The sequence below is a fragment of the Pan paniscus genome, chromosome 1 (assembly GCF_029289425.2).
Source record: "Pan paniscus chromosome 1, NHGRI_mPanPan1-v2.0_pri, whole genome shotgun sequence".
NCBI classification, from domain to species: domain Eukaryota; kingdom Metazoa; phylum Chordata; class Mammalia; order Primates; family Hominidae; genus Pan; species Pan paniscus.
This window is the reverse complement of record NC_073249.2, coordinates 206,354,865-206,369,380: the sequence shown is the minus strand read 5'-3', so window position 1 is coordinate 206,369,380 and position 14,516 is coordinate 206,354,865. Positions and strand designations below refer to the sequence as shown.

Sequence of the window (14,516 nt, the reverse complement as noted above, 5' to 3'; positions counted from 1 at the left end):
AATATTCCATCCTTTTCTAATTGTATTTCTGTGTAAGGTTAGATTTTCTTCAAATAAGTAACCCAAAATAAACTGGAACAGATACTAGCTGTCTTCTGTTATGCTAGATGTTAAAGATGTTTGCAAAAATGTAAACAGTGCCTGACGACTTCTCATTAAAAAAAAAAACTTGGGGAAGACGGATTATAGGCTCACACCTACAATCCCAGCACTTTGGGAGGCTGACGCTGGAGGACCCCTTGAACCTGGGAGATAGAGGCTACAGTGAGCTGTGATTGTGCCACTGCACTCCAGCCTGGGAAACAGAGAGAAACACTGTCTCAAAAAAAAGGCTGGGAGGTGGCAGGGGGAGGACAGCTATTTTTCACTAAAAAATATGTCATTTATGTTAATATGTAATGGGTTTTCTACTACTATTTTAAAGTAAATCAATAAATATGTAAATTTTTCCTCAGTGTTAATTTCTTTGTGTTTGTTTGTTTGTTTGAGATGGCATCTCGCTCTGTCACCTAGCCTAGAGCACCGTGGTGCAATCTCGGCTCAATGCAACCTCCACCTCCCGCGTTCAAGTGATTCTCCTGCCTCAGCCTCCCAAGTAGTTGGGACCACAGGCATGTGCCCCCACGCCCAGCTCATTTTTGTATTTTTAGTGGAGACGACAGGGTTTCACCAGGCTGGTCTCGAACTCCCAACCGCAGGTGATCCACCTGCCTCAGCCTCCCAAAGTGCTGGGATTACAGGTGTGAGCCACCGCACCCAGACCTCAATGTTAATTTCTAACATAGTAAATGTTGACAGATATAACCCACATAAACAAAAGTTCTTTGAGGTCCTCAATAAATTTTTACAGTATAAGGAGGTCCTGAAACCAAAAACTTTAAGAAGCACTTCTCCACAACCAGGCCTCTGATCTCTAACCTGGAATGTCCCCGAAGCACCTTTGCCAGTTATCTGTTCTAACTGGCCCCTCTCTACTGCTCTCTGCAGAGCGTTCTTCAACAGCTGAGGCCTGCAAAGAAAAAAAAAAAAATAGTGATAAATACATTAATGAAAGAAAAATGTAAAGAAATAGATACAGGGTTATTCCCAGATCTAGAGTTCTGATTACTATTATTATTATTATTATTATTTTTTGAGGTGGAGTTTTGCCCTTGTTGCCCAGGCTGGAGTGCAATGGCACCATCTTGGCTCACTGCAACCTTCGCTTCCCAGGTTCAAGCAATTCTCCTGCCTCAGCCTCCCGAGTAGCTGGGATAACAGGCATGCGCCACCACACCCGGCTAATTTTGCATTTTTAGTAGAGACGGGGTTTCTCCATATTGGTCAGGCTGGTCTCGAACTCCCGACCTCAGGTGATCTGCCTGACTCGGCCTCCCAAAGTGCTGGGATTACAGGTATGAGGCACCACGCCTGGCTGAAGATTAGATTTTAACATTTGACTTCTAACGCTGTATGACAGACCTAGAAAATTTCCAAAGACACCTTCTTCAAGGCCAACTCTGAGTCTCTATATACCCAATATGCCCAGTTCTTCTTCTAGGGTTGCAAAAAAATCACTGTTATCAAATTAAGAAGGTGACTTGCATGTTATATTAAAAACCAATGTCTTGGCCAGGCGCGGTGGCTCACGCTTGTAATCCCAATACTTTGGGAGGCTGAGGCGGGTGGATCACGAGATCAGGAGTTTGAGACCAGCCTGGCCAACATAGTGAAACCTCAGCTCTACTAAAAATACAAAAAAATTAACGGGGCGTGGTGTCAGGCAACTGTAGTCCCAGCTACTCAGGAGGCTGAAGCAGGAGAATCATTTGAACCCGGGAGGCGGAGGTTGCAGTGAGCTGAGACCATGCCATTGCAATCCAACCTAGGCAACGGAGCAAGACTCTGTCTCAAAAATAAAAAATAAAAAACAAAACAAAAAAATTATGTCCTTAAATATTAGAATCCTATTTAGCATGCTGTAATGGTCATACTATGAGAAGCTGGAACTGAGACTAATAAGAATAACATTAGTTGAACACTTACTAGGTACCAAGGACTATTCTAAGAAGTGCTTCGCACATACTAAGAGACTTAAATCCTATGGGTTAAACACTCCTTTTTTTTTTTTGAGACGCAGTCTCCCTCTGTCACCCAGGCTGGAGTGCAGTGGCGCGATCTCAGGTCACTGCAACCTCTGCCCCCTCAGGTTCAAGTGATTCTCCTGCCTCAGCCTCCTAAGTAGCTGGGACTACAGGCGCGTGCCACCACGCCGGGCTAATTTTTTGTACTTTTAGTAAAGACGGGGTTTCACTGTGTTAGCAAGGATGGTCTTGATCTTCCGACCTCATGATCTGCCCGCCTCAGCCTCCCAAAGTGCTGGGATTACAGGTGTGAGCCACCACACCTGGCCCACTTTTTTTTTTTTTTTGAGAGAGGATCTCACTGTGTCACTCTGGATGGAGTGCAGTGGTATGATCATGGCTCACTGTAGCCTTGATCTCCCAGGCTCAAGCAACCCTTCCACTGCTTCAGCCTCCCGAGTAGTTGGGACTATAGGCACATGCCACTACACCAGCTAATTTTTGTTATTTTTTTTTTGTACAGAGGGGGTTCCACTATGTTGCCCAGCCTGGTCTCGAACTTGTAGGTTCAAGCGATCCTCCGGCTTCGGCCTCCCAAAGTGCTGGGATTACACATGTGAACCGCAGCACCTGGCTGGGAGAGAGGTTTTGGTTGGTCATTATCAACCAAATACAACGTGTGGGCCATGTTAGGAAAAACAACTGTAAAATATCATTCTGGAGACAATTAAGGACATTTGAATATGGACTGGGTACTAGATAATATTAAGAAATTATTAATTTTGTTAAGAATGATTTAAGTGGCCGGGCGAGGTGGCTCACACCTGTAATCCCAGAACTTTGGGGGGCCGAGGCCGGCAGATCACCTGAGGTTGGGAGTTTGACACCAGCTTGACCAACATGGAGAAACCCCATTTGTACTAAAAATACAAAATTAGCCGGGTGTGGTGGCGCATGCCTGTAATCCCAGCTACTTGGGAGGCTGATGAGGCAGGAGAATTGCTTGAACCCAGGAGACGGAGGTTGCGGTGAGCCAAGATCGTGCCATTGCACTCCAGCCTGGGCAACAAGAGCAAAACTGTCTCCAAACAAAAAAAAAGAATGATTTAAGTATGATGGTTAATGTTCTCTATGCTTCTTTGTATATGTTTGAAAATTTCCAAAATAAAACATTTAAGAAAGTATTAAGGGCTCCTTCTGTCATGTGAGGATACAATGAGAAGAAGGCACTCTGAAACCCAGAAGACGCCCTCACAGAACCCAACCATGCTGGCACCCTGATCTCAGACTTCGAGTCTGCACAACTGTGAGAAATACATTTCTCTTGTTTATATGCCCAAGTAACAAGAATAATAAAAATAGTCAAGGCAGGCCTTTGGTGATGACATCAGACTAAAAACTTAAGGAAGTAAAGGAACTGGCAAAGTGGCTTATGGGGAAAAATACATTCAGGTAAAGGGAATGCAACACAAAGGCTCTGAGACCAGTGAGAGAGTGAAGAGGAGTAGCTTAGGTCAGAGATACAAGGGAGTGTAGTGCCTTGTGGGCCATTTTAAAGACCGATTTTTTTTTTTTTTCTTTTTCTTTTTCTTTTTTTTTTGAGACAGAGTTATGCTGTGTCACCCAGGCTGGAGCACAGTGGCACGATCTCAGCTCACTGCAAGCTCCGCCTCCTAGGTTCATGCCATTCTCCTGCCTCAGCCTCCCAAGTAGCTGGGACTACAGGCGCCTGCCACCACGCCCGGCTAATTTTTTTGTATTTTTTTAGTAGAGACAGGGTTTCACTGTGTTAGCCAGGATGGTCTCGATCTCCTGACCTCATGATCCGCCTGCCTCGGCCTCCCAAAGTGCTGGGATTACAGGCGTGAGCCACCGCGCCCGGCCTTTTTTTTTTTTTTTTGCCCCGAGACAGAGTCTTGCTCTGTCACCCAGGCTGGAGTGCAGTGGCGCAATCTCGGCTCACTGCAACCTCTGCCTCCTGGGTTCAAGCAATTCTCCTGCCTCAGCCTCCTGAGTAGCTGGGATTACAGGCATGTGCCACCATGCCCGGCTAATTTTTGTATGCTTAGTAGAGATGGGGTTTCACCATGTTGGCCAGGAAGGTCTCGAACTCTTGACCTTGTGATCCACCCGCCTCAGACTCCCAAAGTGCTGGGATTACAGACGTGAGCCACCACACCCAGCCCTACAGACTGATTTTTTTAACTGTGAGGGGATTGGGAAGACACTGAATGTTTGAGTAGAAAGGTGACATGACACTGGACACAGTGGCTCACACCTGTAATCCCAACACCTGGGTGGCCGAAGCAGGAGGATCACTTGAGGCCAGGAGTTAAAGACCAGTCTGGGCAATGTAGGGAGATGCTGTCTCTATTAACAATTTAAAAACTACTAGCTGTGTGTGGTGACACATTCCTGCAGTCCCAGCTACTTGTGAGGCCACAGTGGAAGGATCATTTGAGCCTAGGAGTTCGAGGTTGCCATGAGCCACGATCTTGCCACTATACTCCAGTCTGGGCAACAGAGCAAGACCCCAGCTTGGGAAAAAAAAAAAAAGTGACAGGCTGGGCACAGTGGCTCACGTCTGTAATCCTTTGGGAGGCCAAGGCGGGCAGATTACTGGAGGCCAGGAATTTGAGACCAGCCTGGCCAACATGGTGAAACTCTGTCTCTACTAAAAATACAAAAATTACCCGGGTGTGGTGGCACAGCCTGTAATCCCAGCTACTCGGGAGGCTGAGACAGGAAAATCGCTTGAACCCAGGAGGCGGAGGTTGCAGTGAGCCGAGATCATGCCACTGCACTCCAGCCTGGGCAACAGGACAAGATTCCTTCTCAAATAAATAAATAAAATTTAAAAAGTGATAGAACTTACATTTTTAAAAAAGTCTCACTCTCACTATGATGGTAAGAACATACTGAAAGGGAGCATGAAAAAAGCAGTTAAGAAGTTATTGCTCTAATACAGGTGAGAGATGATGGTGGCCTGGAAGAGAATGGTAGTGCAGGTGATGACAAGTAGTCTGTTTACTGATATATTTTATTTTATTTATTTATTTAGAGACGGAGCCTCACTCTGTCGCCCAGGCTGGAGTGCAGTGGTGTGATCTTGGCTCACTGCAGACTATGCCTCCCAGGTTTAAGTGATTCTCTTGCCTTGGCCTCTTGAGTAGCTGGAACTACATGCACGTGCCACCATGCATGGCTAATTTTTTTGTATTTTTAGTAGAGATGGGGTTTCACCATGTTGGCCAGGCTGGTCTCAAACTCCTGACCTCATGTGATCCACCTGCCTCCCAAAGTGCTGGGATTACAGGCATGAGCCACAGTACCCAGCCTGTTTACTGATATATTTTAAAGACAGAGCAAAAATAATTGCTTATAGATTAGATAAAGCTGTCTGATAAAGAGAAGAGACCAGCACAAAGTCAGGGTTTTTGGTTTCAGCACATGGAAAGATAATATTGTCATGAACTGAAATGAAGATAATGTGGGAAATGCAGGGATTTTTGGGGGGAGAGGGAGCAGAGTGGGGATCAAGAGTTCAGTTTTCAACATTTAAATCAGACATTCAAGTGCTGATGCTGAACAGGCATCCGTATACACAAATCTGAAGTTAGAAGGGAGGTATGGGCTAGATTCATACATTTGTGAATTAATAGTTTATAGCTGGTATTTACAGTTTTGAAAGTGAAAGGAATCACCAAGTGAATGTGGACACAAAAGATGAGAGGCCTAAGGTATAACCCTGAGGGCTCCTTTCTATTAAGAGGTAAAGCAGAAATCCTTAGGAGATTGAGAAACGAAGGGTAAAAAGGTTACAGAAAAATCAGGAAAGTGTGGTGTCCTGGAAGGCAAGTGAAGAAAATGTTTCAAGCAGGTAGGAGTCATCAACTGTGTCAAATGCCATTGAGAGGGCAGCTGGTAAGGACTATGAATTGACCACTGAAATTTCCAACGTGGAGACTGACAGAAAATATTCAGGTAAAGTGGTGGGGATAAAGTCTGACTAAAGTGGAGAAAGTGGAAGGGGAGACATTGTAGATACCAGTATAGACAACTTACACTTTGGTGAAACTGTATTTTTCTTCCTCTTTTGTTTGGCCAAGCAAGAATGGCTGAATTTTCAAGTTAAATGTGTATATGAAAGGACTCCATTATAATCAAGAATTAGAGAAAATCAATATGGTTTCACATAAGAGAAAAAAGTTTCAATGGAAAAAATTACCATTAAAAAGGCCATGAGAAAAGGTCTTCAGGTTCATTAGCACCTTTGGGTTGACAACCCATCCATTATCAGGTAAATTTTGTTTCAGCCTAAGGTCATGACAATATGTTTCAAAAGAAGTAGAGCAAAGGCACATTGGTAGCAACACACTACCTTATGTAAGTAGAGTAGAACTACAAGAAAAAAAAATGGGGGAGGATATGGTCTCCACTCACCAAAAAGCAGAGAATAAAGGCTGTGAAAAGAAAATAAATCTTGGGATCCCCTAATCACGAACCCTAATCACGAATCCCCTAATCACAAGGAAAATCCTTGCAGACAAACGACAGACAGAACTTCAAGTCATTCATCTGCTGAGATAAATGCATATCTGATTGCCTCCTTTGAAAAAGCTAATCAGAAACTCAAAAAGAATGAAATTCTTTGTCTTTTATTTACCTATGACCTGGAAGCCCCCTCCCTGATTTGAGTTGTCCCACCTTTCCAGACCAAACCAACATACACCTTACATATATCAATGTCTCATGTTTCCCTAAAATGTGTAAAACCAAGCTGTGCCCAGACCACCTTGGGCACAAGTTTTCAGAACCTCCTGAGGCTGTGTCACGGGCACAATCTTAACCTTGGCAAAATAAACTTTCTAAATTGACTGAGACCTGTCTCAGATATTTTGGGGTCACACAAAGGAGATAAAAGTGAAATATGATCCCCAGTGTTGCAGGTGGGGCCTAGTGGGAGGTGTCTGAGTTATAGGGATGGATCTCTCGTGAATGGCTTCGTGCCTTCCTGGCCGTAATGAGCGGGTTGTTTAAAACAACTAGTTGTTTTAAGAGTGTGAGATCTGGTTAAGAGTGTGGCACCTTTCCCTCCTCTCTTGCTCCCTTTTTTGCCATGTGATACGATAGCTCCTCCTTCCACCATGATTGTAAGTTTCCTGAAGCCCTCACTAGAAGCAGACGCCTGCACTATGCTTCTTGTACAGCCTGCAGTACCATGAGCCAAATAAACTTTATTCTTTGTTAAAGAATAGTGAAATATGTTTCCATCTTTAAATGCATCATACAACGCATTTTTGATCCACAATTGTGTCTGCCTACTACCACTATACTCAGCATATAAGCAGCATGAAAATATCAGCACATTAATTTAGAACTTTCTGCTTCTATAATTCCCTTTTCTTTTGCACTATTTCACCAGCTCTTTAATTTGGCACTCTGATGACCACTACTGATTTTCTGAAAATGTGGCTTCTGGACTGAAACCTCAGCACTTCTAATTGCATGCCTCAGTAATGCAAGTAAATACTGGTACTACACTGTATCGGGACAATGTGCATTCAATATGGTAGTCTTCTGTAGACAGAAATCTGGATTAAACATAATTTTCTAGAAGTCATCTCACACAAACACTCTCAGAGTCTGTGAATTACAAATTTAAACAAATTGATATATCTGCATGAATCTACAACTGAGCAAATGCGACAATCTAAATGATCTGTCAAGATGTTAAATGGCAAATTTTACGTATCAATTACTAACAAAATTATCTCAGAATTTTATGCTGCATGTTTAAATGATGAAAACATTATGCTATTTCTATGTACAGGTGTTACTGAAGCCTGAATTCTCATGAAATATATATATGATGTATATGTATGTACATATGTATGCATATATCTATCATATATATGTTTTTTGAGACTGAGTCTCACTCTGTCACCCAGGCTGGAGTGCTAGGATTACAGGCGTGAGCCACCGTGCCCAGCCTAAAAGTACATTTTAACCCAATACTAGACTCAAAAACTATACCCAGATGCAATTTTTCTTCCTGTTTTTGTAAATACTAACATTCTTCTTCCCAACACATATAATTTCATTTGTGTAAAGTATTTCTATAATAAAATGAAATGTTTTGTACTCATTTATATCAGAAATTGCAATAGTATTTTCTACACTTTTTTTTCTTACAACCCTGAAGCTTTCTATCCTTTTTTCACAGACTTTTCAAACATTTTCAAAATGAACTTTATGTATTACTTTCTGGTGCTGTACTTCATTCTTTAGTTATTAAAGGCTAAGAATAAATTAGGACCCTTAAAGTCTACACTCCTTTTTACTCTTATGGTTTTCTTTTTGAGACGGAGTTTTGCTCTTGGTGCCCAGGCTGGAGTGCAATGGCGCAATCTCGGCTCACTGCGAACTCCACCTCCTGGGTTCAAGCGATTCTCCTGCCTCAGCCTCCTGAGTAGCTGGGACTGCACATGCCCACCACCACACCCAGCCTAGTTTTTTTTTTGTTTTTTTTTCTTTAAAACCTGGTAGAGTAACTCTTTTAATGTTGTCAACTGTTAAGGTATTTCATATCTGAGAAGATACACAGTTCAATATCAAATATCTTAACAGCTGACAACATTTAAAAGAGTTACTCTACCAGGATCTTACAAAGAAACATAAGATTTGGGTTTGAAAAAACAAAAAAAAAAAACACAAAAAACAAAACTAGGCCAGGCACGGTAACCGGGGCCTGTAATCCCAGCTACTCGGAGGCTGTGGCAGGAAAATCGCTTGAACCCGGGAGTTAGAGGCTGCAGTGAGCTGAGACTGCGCTATTGCACTCCAGCCTGGGTAACAAGAGCAAGACTTCATCTCAAAAAAAAGGCTGGCCACAGCGGCTCACGCCTGTAATCCTAGCACTTTGGGAGGCCGAGGCAGGTGGATCACTTGAGTTCAAGAGTTCGAGACCAGCCTGGCCAACATGATGAAACCTTGGCTCTACTAAAAATACAAAAATTAGCTGGGTGTCTTGGCAGGTGCCTGCAGTCGCAGCTATCCGGGAGGCGGAGGCAGGAGAATCCTTTGAACCCGGGAGGCAGAGGCTGCAGTGAGCTGAGATGGTGCCACTGCACTCCAGCCTGGGTGACAAGAACAAATCTGTCTCAAAAAACTAAAAAATTATACATGGAGATATGAAAATAAAAACATAATGGGGCAAAAAAATAAAACCAATAAAAAAGGTTTATTCTTAGCTGAAAGTAATCCTTCCTCAGTATTTAATCTATCTCTTTTCCCATGAAAAGGGAGCTAAAGGAAGTAACACATCATGTTTTCAAGGCCAGGCCAATGGCTCATACCTGATGTCCACTCTAAGCTTAGGATAATACTGAGACACATATTTCCTGATGAGACTGTAGGAAGCTTCTTTAGGTTCACAAAGGCGAGTAAAGGCCAGTGGGAGGACATCCTCCAATTTTACTTGTGGTTCTGGATCCACTGCAGAGCTCCTATTCTGAAAAGTAATTATCAAAAATTATGATCATTATAGAACGTAAATGTTTCTACATACAACTCAAGGGCTTTCCTCAGTTGATTACCAAATTTGTCAATTTTATGGCAATTTCTTTGATATAAAATTTTCAATGGACAGCATTAAAAATACATATAAAAGCTGGGTGTGGTGGCTCACACCTGTAATCCCAGCACTTTGGGAGGCCGAGGTGGGCAGATCACCTGAGGTCAGGAGTTAAAGACCAGCCTGGCCAACATTGCAAAACCTCCTCTCTACTAAAAATACAAAAATTAGCCAGATGTCGTAGCCTGTAATCCCAGATACTTGGAAGGCTGAGGCACAAGAACTGCTTGAACCCGGGAGGTGGAGACTGCAGTGATGCAAGATGGAGCCACCGCACTCCAGCCTGGGTGACAGAGCGAGACTCCGTCTCAAAAAAAAACAAAACAAAAAAAACACAACAAAACAAGAAAAAGGAGCCAGGTGTGGTGGCTCACGTCTGTAATCCCAGCACTTTGGGGGGCTGAGGTGGGCTGATAATCTGAGGTCACAAGTTCGAGACCAGCCTGACCAACATGGTAAAACTCTGTCTCTAATAAAAATACACAATTAGCCAGGCGTGGTGGCACGTGCCTGCAATCTCATTTACTCAGGAGGCTGAGGCAGGAGAATCACTTGAACCCGGAAGGCAGAGGTTGCAGAGATCCGAGATTGCATTATTGCACTCCAGCCTGAGCAACAAGAGCGAAACTCCGTCTCAAAACACACACACAAAAAACACACATAAAAGTAAAAAGGAGTGTAGATTTTAAAGGTCCTAATTTATGAAGTACGGCACCAGAAAAAAATGCATAAAGTTCATTTTGAAAGTGTTTGAAAAGTCTATGAAAAAAGGATAAAAAGCTTCAGAGTTGTAAAACAAAAAAAAAAAGGTGTAGAAAAATATTATTTCAATTTCTGATATAAATGAGTACAAGACATTTCACTTTATTATTGTAGAAATACTTTACACAAATGAAATTATATGTGTTGGGAAGAAGAATGTTAGTATTTACAAAAACAGGAAGAAAAATTGGATCTGGGTATTGTTTTTGGGTCTAGTATTTGGTAAAAATGTACTTTTAGGCTGGGCATGGTGTGGTTCACATCTATCATCCCAGCACGTTGGGAGGCAGAGGCAGGCAGATCACCTGAGGTCAGGAGGTGGAGGCCAGCCTGGCCAACATAGTGAAACTCCATCTCTACTAAAAATACAAACATTAGCTGGGAATGGTGGCACATGCCTGTAGCAGTCCCAGCTACTGGGGAGGCTGAGGCAGGACAATCACTTGAATCCGGGAAGCAGAGGTTGCAGTGAGCCAAGATCGTGCCACTGCACTCCAGCCCGGGCAATAGAGCAAGATTCTATCTTAGAAAAGAAAACAAACAAACAAACAAAAAAACAAAAAAAACAGAGGACTCTTATACCTCCTCTAGTTTAAAAGATATTTCACAAAAAGCAGTATAATTCAGCTGGGAGCAGTGGCTCACCCTGTAAATCCCAGCACTTTGGGAGGCAGAGGCAGGTAGATCACTGAGGTCAAGAGTTCAAGACCAGCCTGGCCAACACGGTAAAACCCTGTCTCTACTAACAAAAAAAATTAGTCGGGCACTGTGGCGAGTGCCTGTAATCCCAGCTACTCAGGAGGCTGAGGCAGGAGAATTGCTTGAATCCAGGAGGCGGAGGTTGCAGCTAGCTGAGATCATGCCACTGCACTACAGCATGGGCAACAGAGCAAGACTCCATCTCAAAACAAAAAACAGTATAATTTATATAGCTGCCCATAATTTAAGGCACTTAAGAGCACAGGCTTAACCAGGTTGGACTGCTTGGATCTGCACCTTGGCTATTCTACTCACTAGATGAACAAATTATTTATAACTTCCCTAGGCCTTAGCAGAAAGGCTGAACTTTGCATAGTGCCAGGCACGCAGCAAACACTCAATGAATGTTGCTATTTTTAGTAGCAGTAACAGCTCCACAGCACTCAAACTGTGGTATAGATGTCTTACCTTTCTGTTTCTGGATTTCTGAGGTGTTTTTCTTGATTTCTGAACCACAACAAAACTTCCAGAAGCACCTTTTCCTTTAACCTAAAGTAAATTAATTTTTGTTATTCTAGTATTCATAACTTTACAGTAGGCTAAGGAAATTACAGGCCATGGTAATGCAAGAGCTAATGTAAAGTGGTGTTTACTTCTTCAGAGAAAAAAAAAAAACAGTCAATGCAGAGTCAAAAGACTTCAGATGAAAGCTCCTTTATATACCATCTAGCTGATGCTGAGTAATACTGGACAACCCAGTTAACCCTCTGAGCTTTTGTTTTCTCATCTACAAAATTTTGGGAAGAATGCTACTGTGATACCAGGTTAAACAGTTTATTAAAAACTTTCAAAATGATATAAAAAATCAAAACAAAAATGTCCCAAAAAAGGAAGGGACACAATCTCTTAGGGAAAATAAGAAAAGCCCTCACTGTCTTAAAAGCGCCTTGGAAAAAGTTTAGAGCCTAATTAGTCTCAGACCACGTAACTTCCCACAGTTTACCAATGATACATTATTCCTTATGGGAAGGGTTATCCAACAATTTTTTGGCTGGGCGCGGTGGCTCATGCCTGTAATCCCAGCACTTTGGGAGGCCGAGGCGGGCGAATCACGATGTCAGGAGATCGACACCATCCTGGCTAACACAGTGAAACCCCGTCTCTACTAAAAATACAAAAAATTAGCCGGGCGTGGTGGCGGATGCCTGTAGTCCCAGCTATTCGGGAGGCTGAGGCAGGAGAATGGCGTGAACCCAGGAGGCAGAGCTTGCAGTGAGCTGAGATCGCTCCACTCCACTCCAACCTGGGTGACAGAGCGATACTCCGTCTCAAAAAACAAACAAACAAACAATTTTTTAGCCACTGCACACAATGGTATGTTAAGTTTTACCACATATTTCCAGTTCACAAAGCACTTTCATAAAATTTTAAAGTTGATTCACAATAGGCCAGGCATGGTGGTTCATTCCTATAATCCCAGCATTTTGGAAGGCTGAGGTGGGCAGATCACTTGAGGTCAAGAGTTTGAAACCAGCCTGGCCAATGTGGTAAAACCCCATCTCCACTAAAAATACAAAAATTAGCTGGGTGTGGTAGCGGGCGCCTGTAATCCCAGCTACTCAGGAGACTAAGGCAGGAGAATTGCTTGAACACGGGAGGCAGAGAGTGTAGTGAGCTGAGACCATGCCATTGTGTAACAGAGCGAGACTCCATCTCAAAAAAAAAGTTGATTCACAATAACTAAAGTCCTCCACAGCTTAGTTTTACCTACACTGCTATCAATGCAGCAATCAAGCTGGAATGCTTTTAGCCTACTAAGAGTTGTTCAGGCACCAAACCGAGGGTGGTCAGGCTATGTAGGCTAGAGCAGGTCATAAACTAAAACATGAAGCCATCTCATAAGCTTTGCTGACATGTTACGCAACAGGTCCTTGGCTCTAATAATTATATTAACTAGGTAAGACTTTTTAGTCAATGATAATTTAGTTTTATTTTAGAGACAGGGTCTCACTCTGTCACCCATGCTGGAGTGCAGTGGCACAATCATAGCTCATTGCTATGTTAGCTCATAGCTCAACTCAAGCGATCCTCCTGCCTCAGCCTCATGAGTTGGGACTAGAGGCATGCACCCCTACATTTGGCTAATTTTTAAATTTTTTGTAAAGGCTGGGCATGGTGGCTCACGTCTGTAATCCCAGCACTGTGGGAGGCTGAGGTGGGTGAATCACTTGGGCCCAGGAGCTTGAGACCAGCCTGGGCAACATGGCAAAACCTTGTCTCTACAAAGAATACAAAAATTAGCTGGGTGTGCTGGTGCACACCTATAGTCCCAGGTACTCGGGAGGCTGAGGTGGGAAGACGACTGGAGCCCAGCAGGTAGAGAGTGCAGTGAGCTGACATTGCACCTCTGCACCCCAGTCTGGGCCAGAGTGAGATCCTGTCTCAAAAAGTAAAATAAAATAGAATAAAGAAATAATTTTTTTGTAGAGACAGGGTCTCACCTTGCTATGTTGCCCAGGCTGGTCTCAAACTCCTGGCCTGAAGCAACCCTCCCACCTCAGCGTACAGGCATGAGCCACTGTGCCTGGCCGTCAGTGATAATTTTAAAGGCCATTTAAATATCAGTTTTACATTTTGAGAAAGCTGGACTCCTAGCTCCACACAGCAGCAATCTGTTTTATTCACTGACAGACCTCCAGGCAACTGGCACATAGGAGACAAGACGTATCTGTGGAATTAAGTACTAGTTGGAAGTCCCTAAGCAGAGCTGAAATGCCTGAGTGGCACAGAATTCTGTTCTGATCAAACAGGCAGGGGGTATAGAAAAAACGTAACAAGACTCTAGGAATGGGGTGAACTAGGTTTTTAAAATCTTTGCCACTACCGTAAGACCTTAGCAGTTATTTCATCACTCTGGACCTCTGAAGAGGGTAACATAATATAAAGTTTATTCTAGCTTTAGATTTCTATGGTTCTAAGTTTCCATGCACTATGCAAGATAAAGTAGATTTATGCCTGAAATCAACATTTGCTCTAATACTAGTCACATTTCACTCGGGTTTCTCTGATACTCTTAACAGGCTTTAATAGTTTAGATACTAATCAGTTAAGGTGAGCACATTTATGAAGCTAAAAATTAATAGTAACAAGTCTATCATGTAAGTTAGGCTTTAAAGGAAACAAACCTAAGACAAGGGCAATTATTATTTCTGTTATTCCTTTTTGTTTTCAGACAGGGTCTCACTCTCACTGAGGCTGGAGTGGTGAGATCATAACTCACAATAGCCTCAACCTCCCAGGCTCAAGCGGTCCTCCTGCCTCTGCCTTCCAAGTACCTGGGACTAGAGGCACGTGCC

General features: G+C 43.0%; 1 protein-coding gene across 8 annotated transcripts in view; it reads right to left on the bottom strand.

Annotated features, from left to right (window-relative positions):
- Window positions 1-14,516, bottom strand: part of HP1BP3 (heterochromatin protein 1 binding protein 3) — a 44,886-nt gene that overhangs the window by 13,483 nt on the left and 16,887 nt on the right. For all 8 annotated transcript variants that reach the window (XM_034957248.3, XM_034957280.3, XM_034957259.3 and 5 more), the window contains 3 exons: window positions 11,629-11,709; window positions 9,422-9,576; window positions 919-1,009 (listed from right to left, as the gene is read on the bottom strand). In XM_034957248.3, coding sequence (XP_034813139.1) covers window positions 919-1,009; window positions 9,422-9,576; window positions 11,629-11,709 — 327 coding nt within the window. The remainder of the gene's footprint in view (window positions 1-918; window positions 1,010-9,421; window positions 9,577-11,628; window positions 11,710-14,516) is intronic.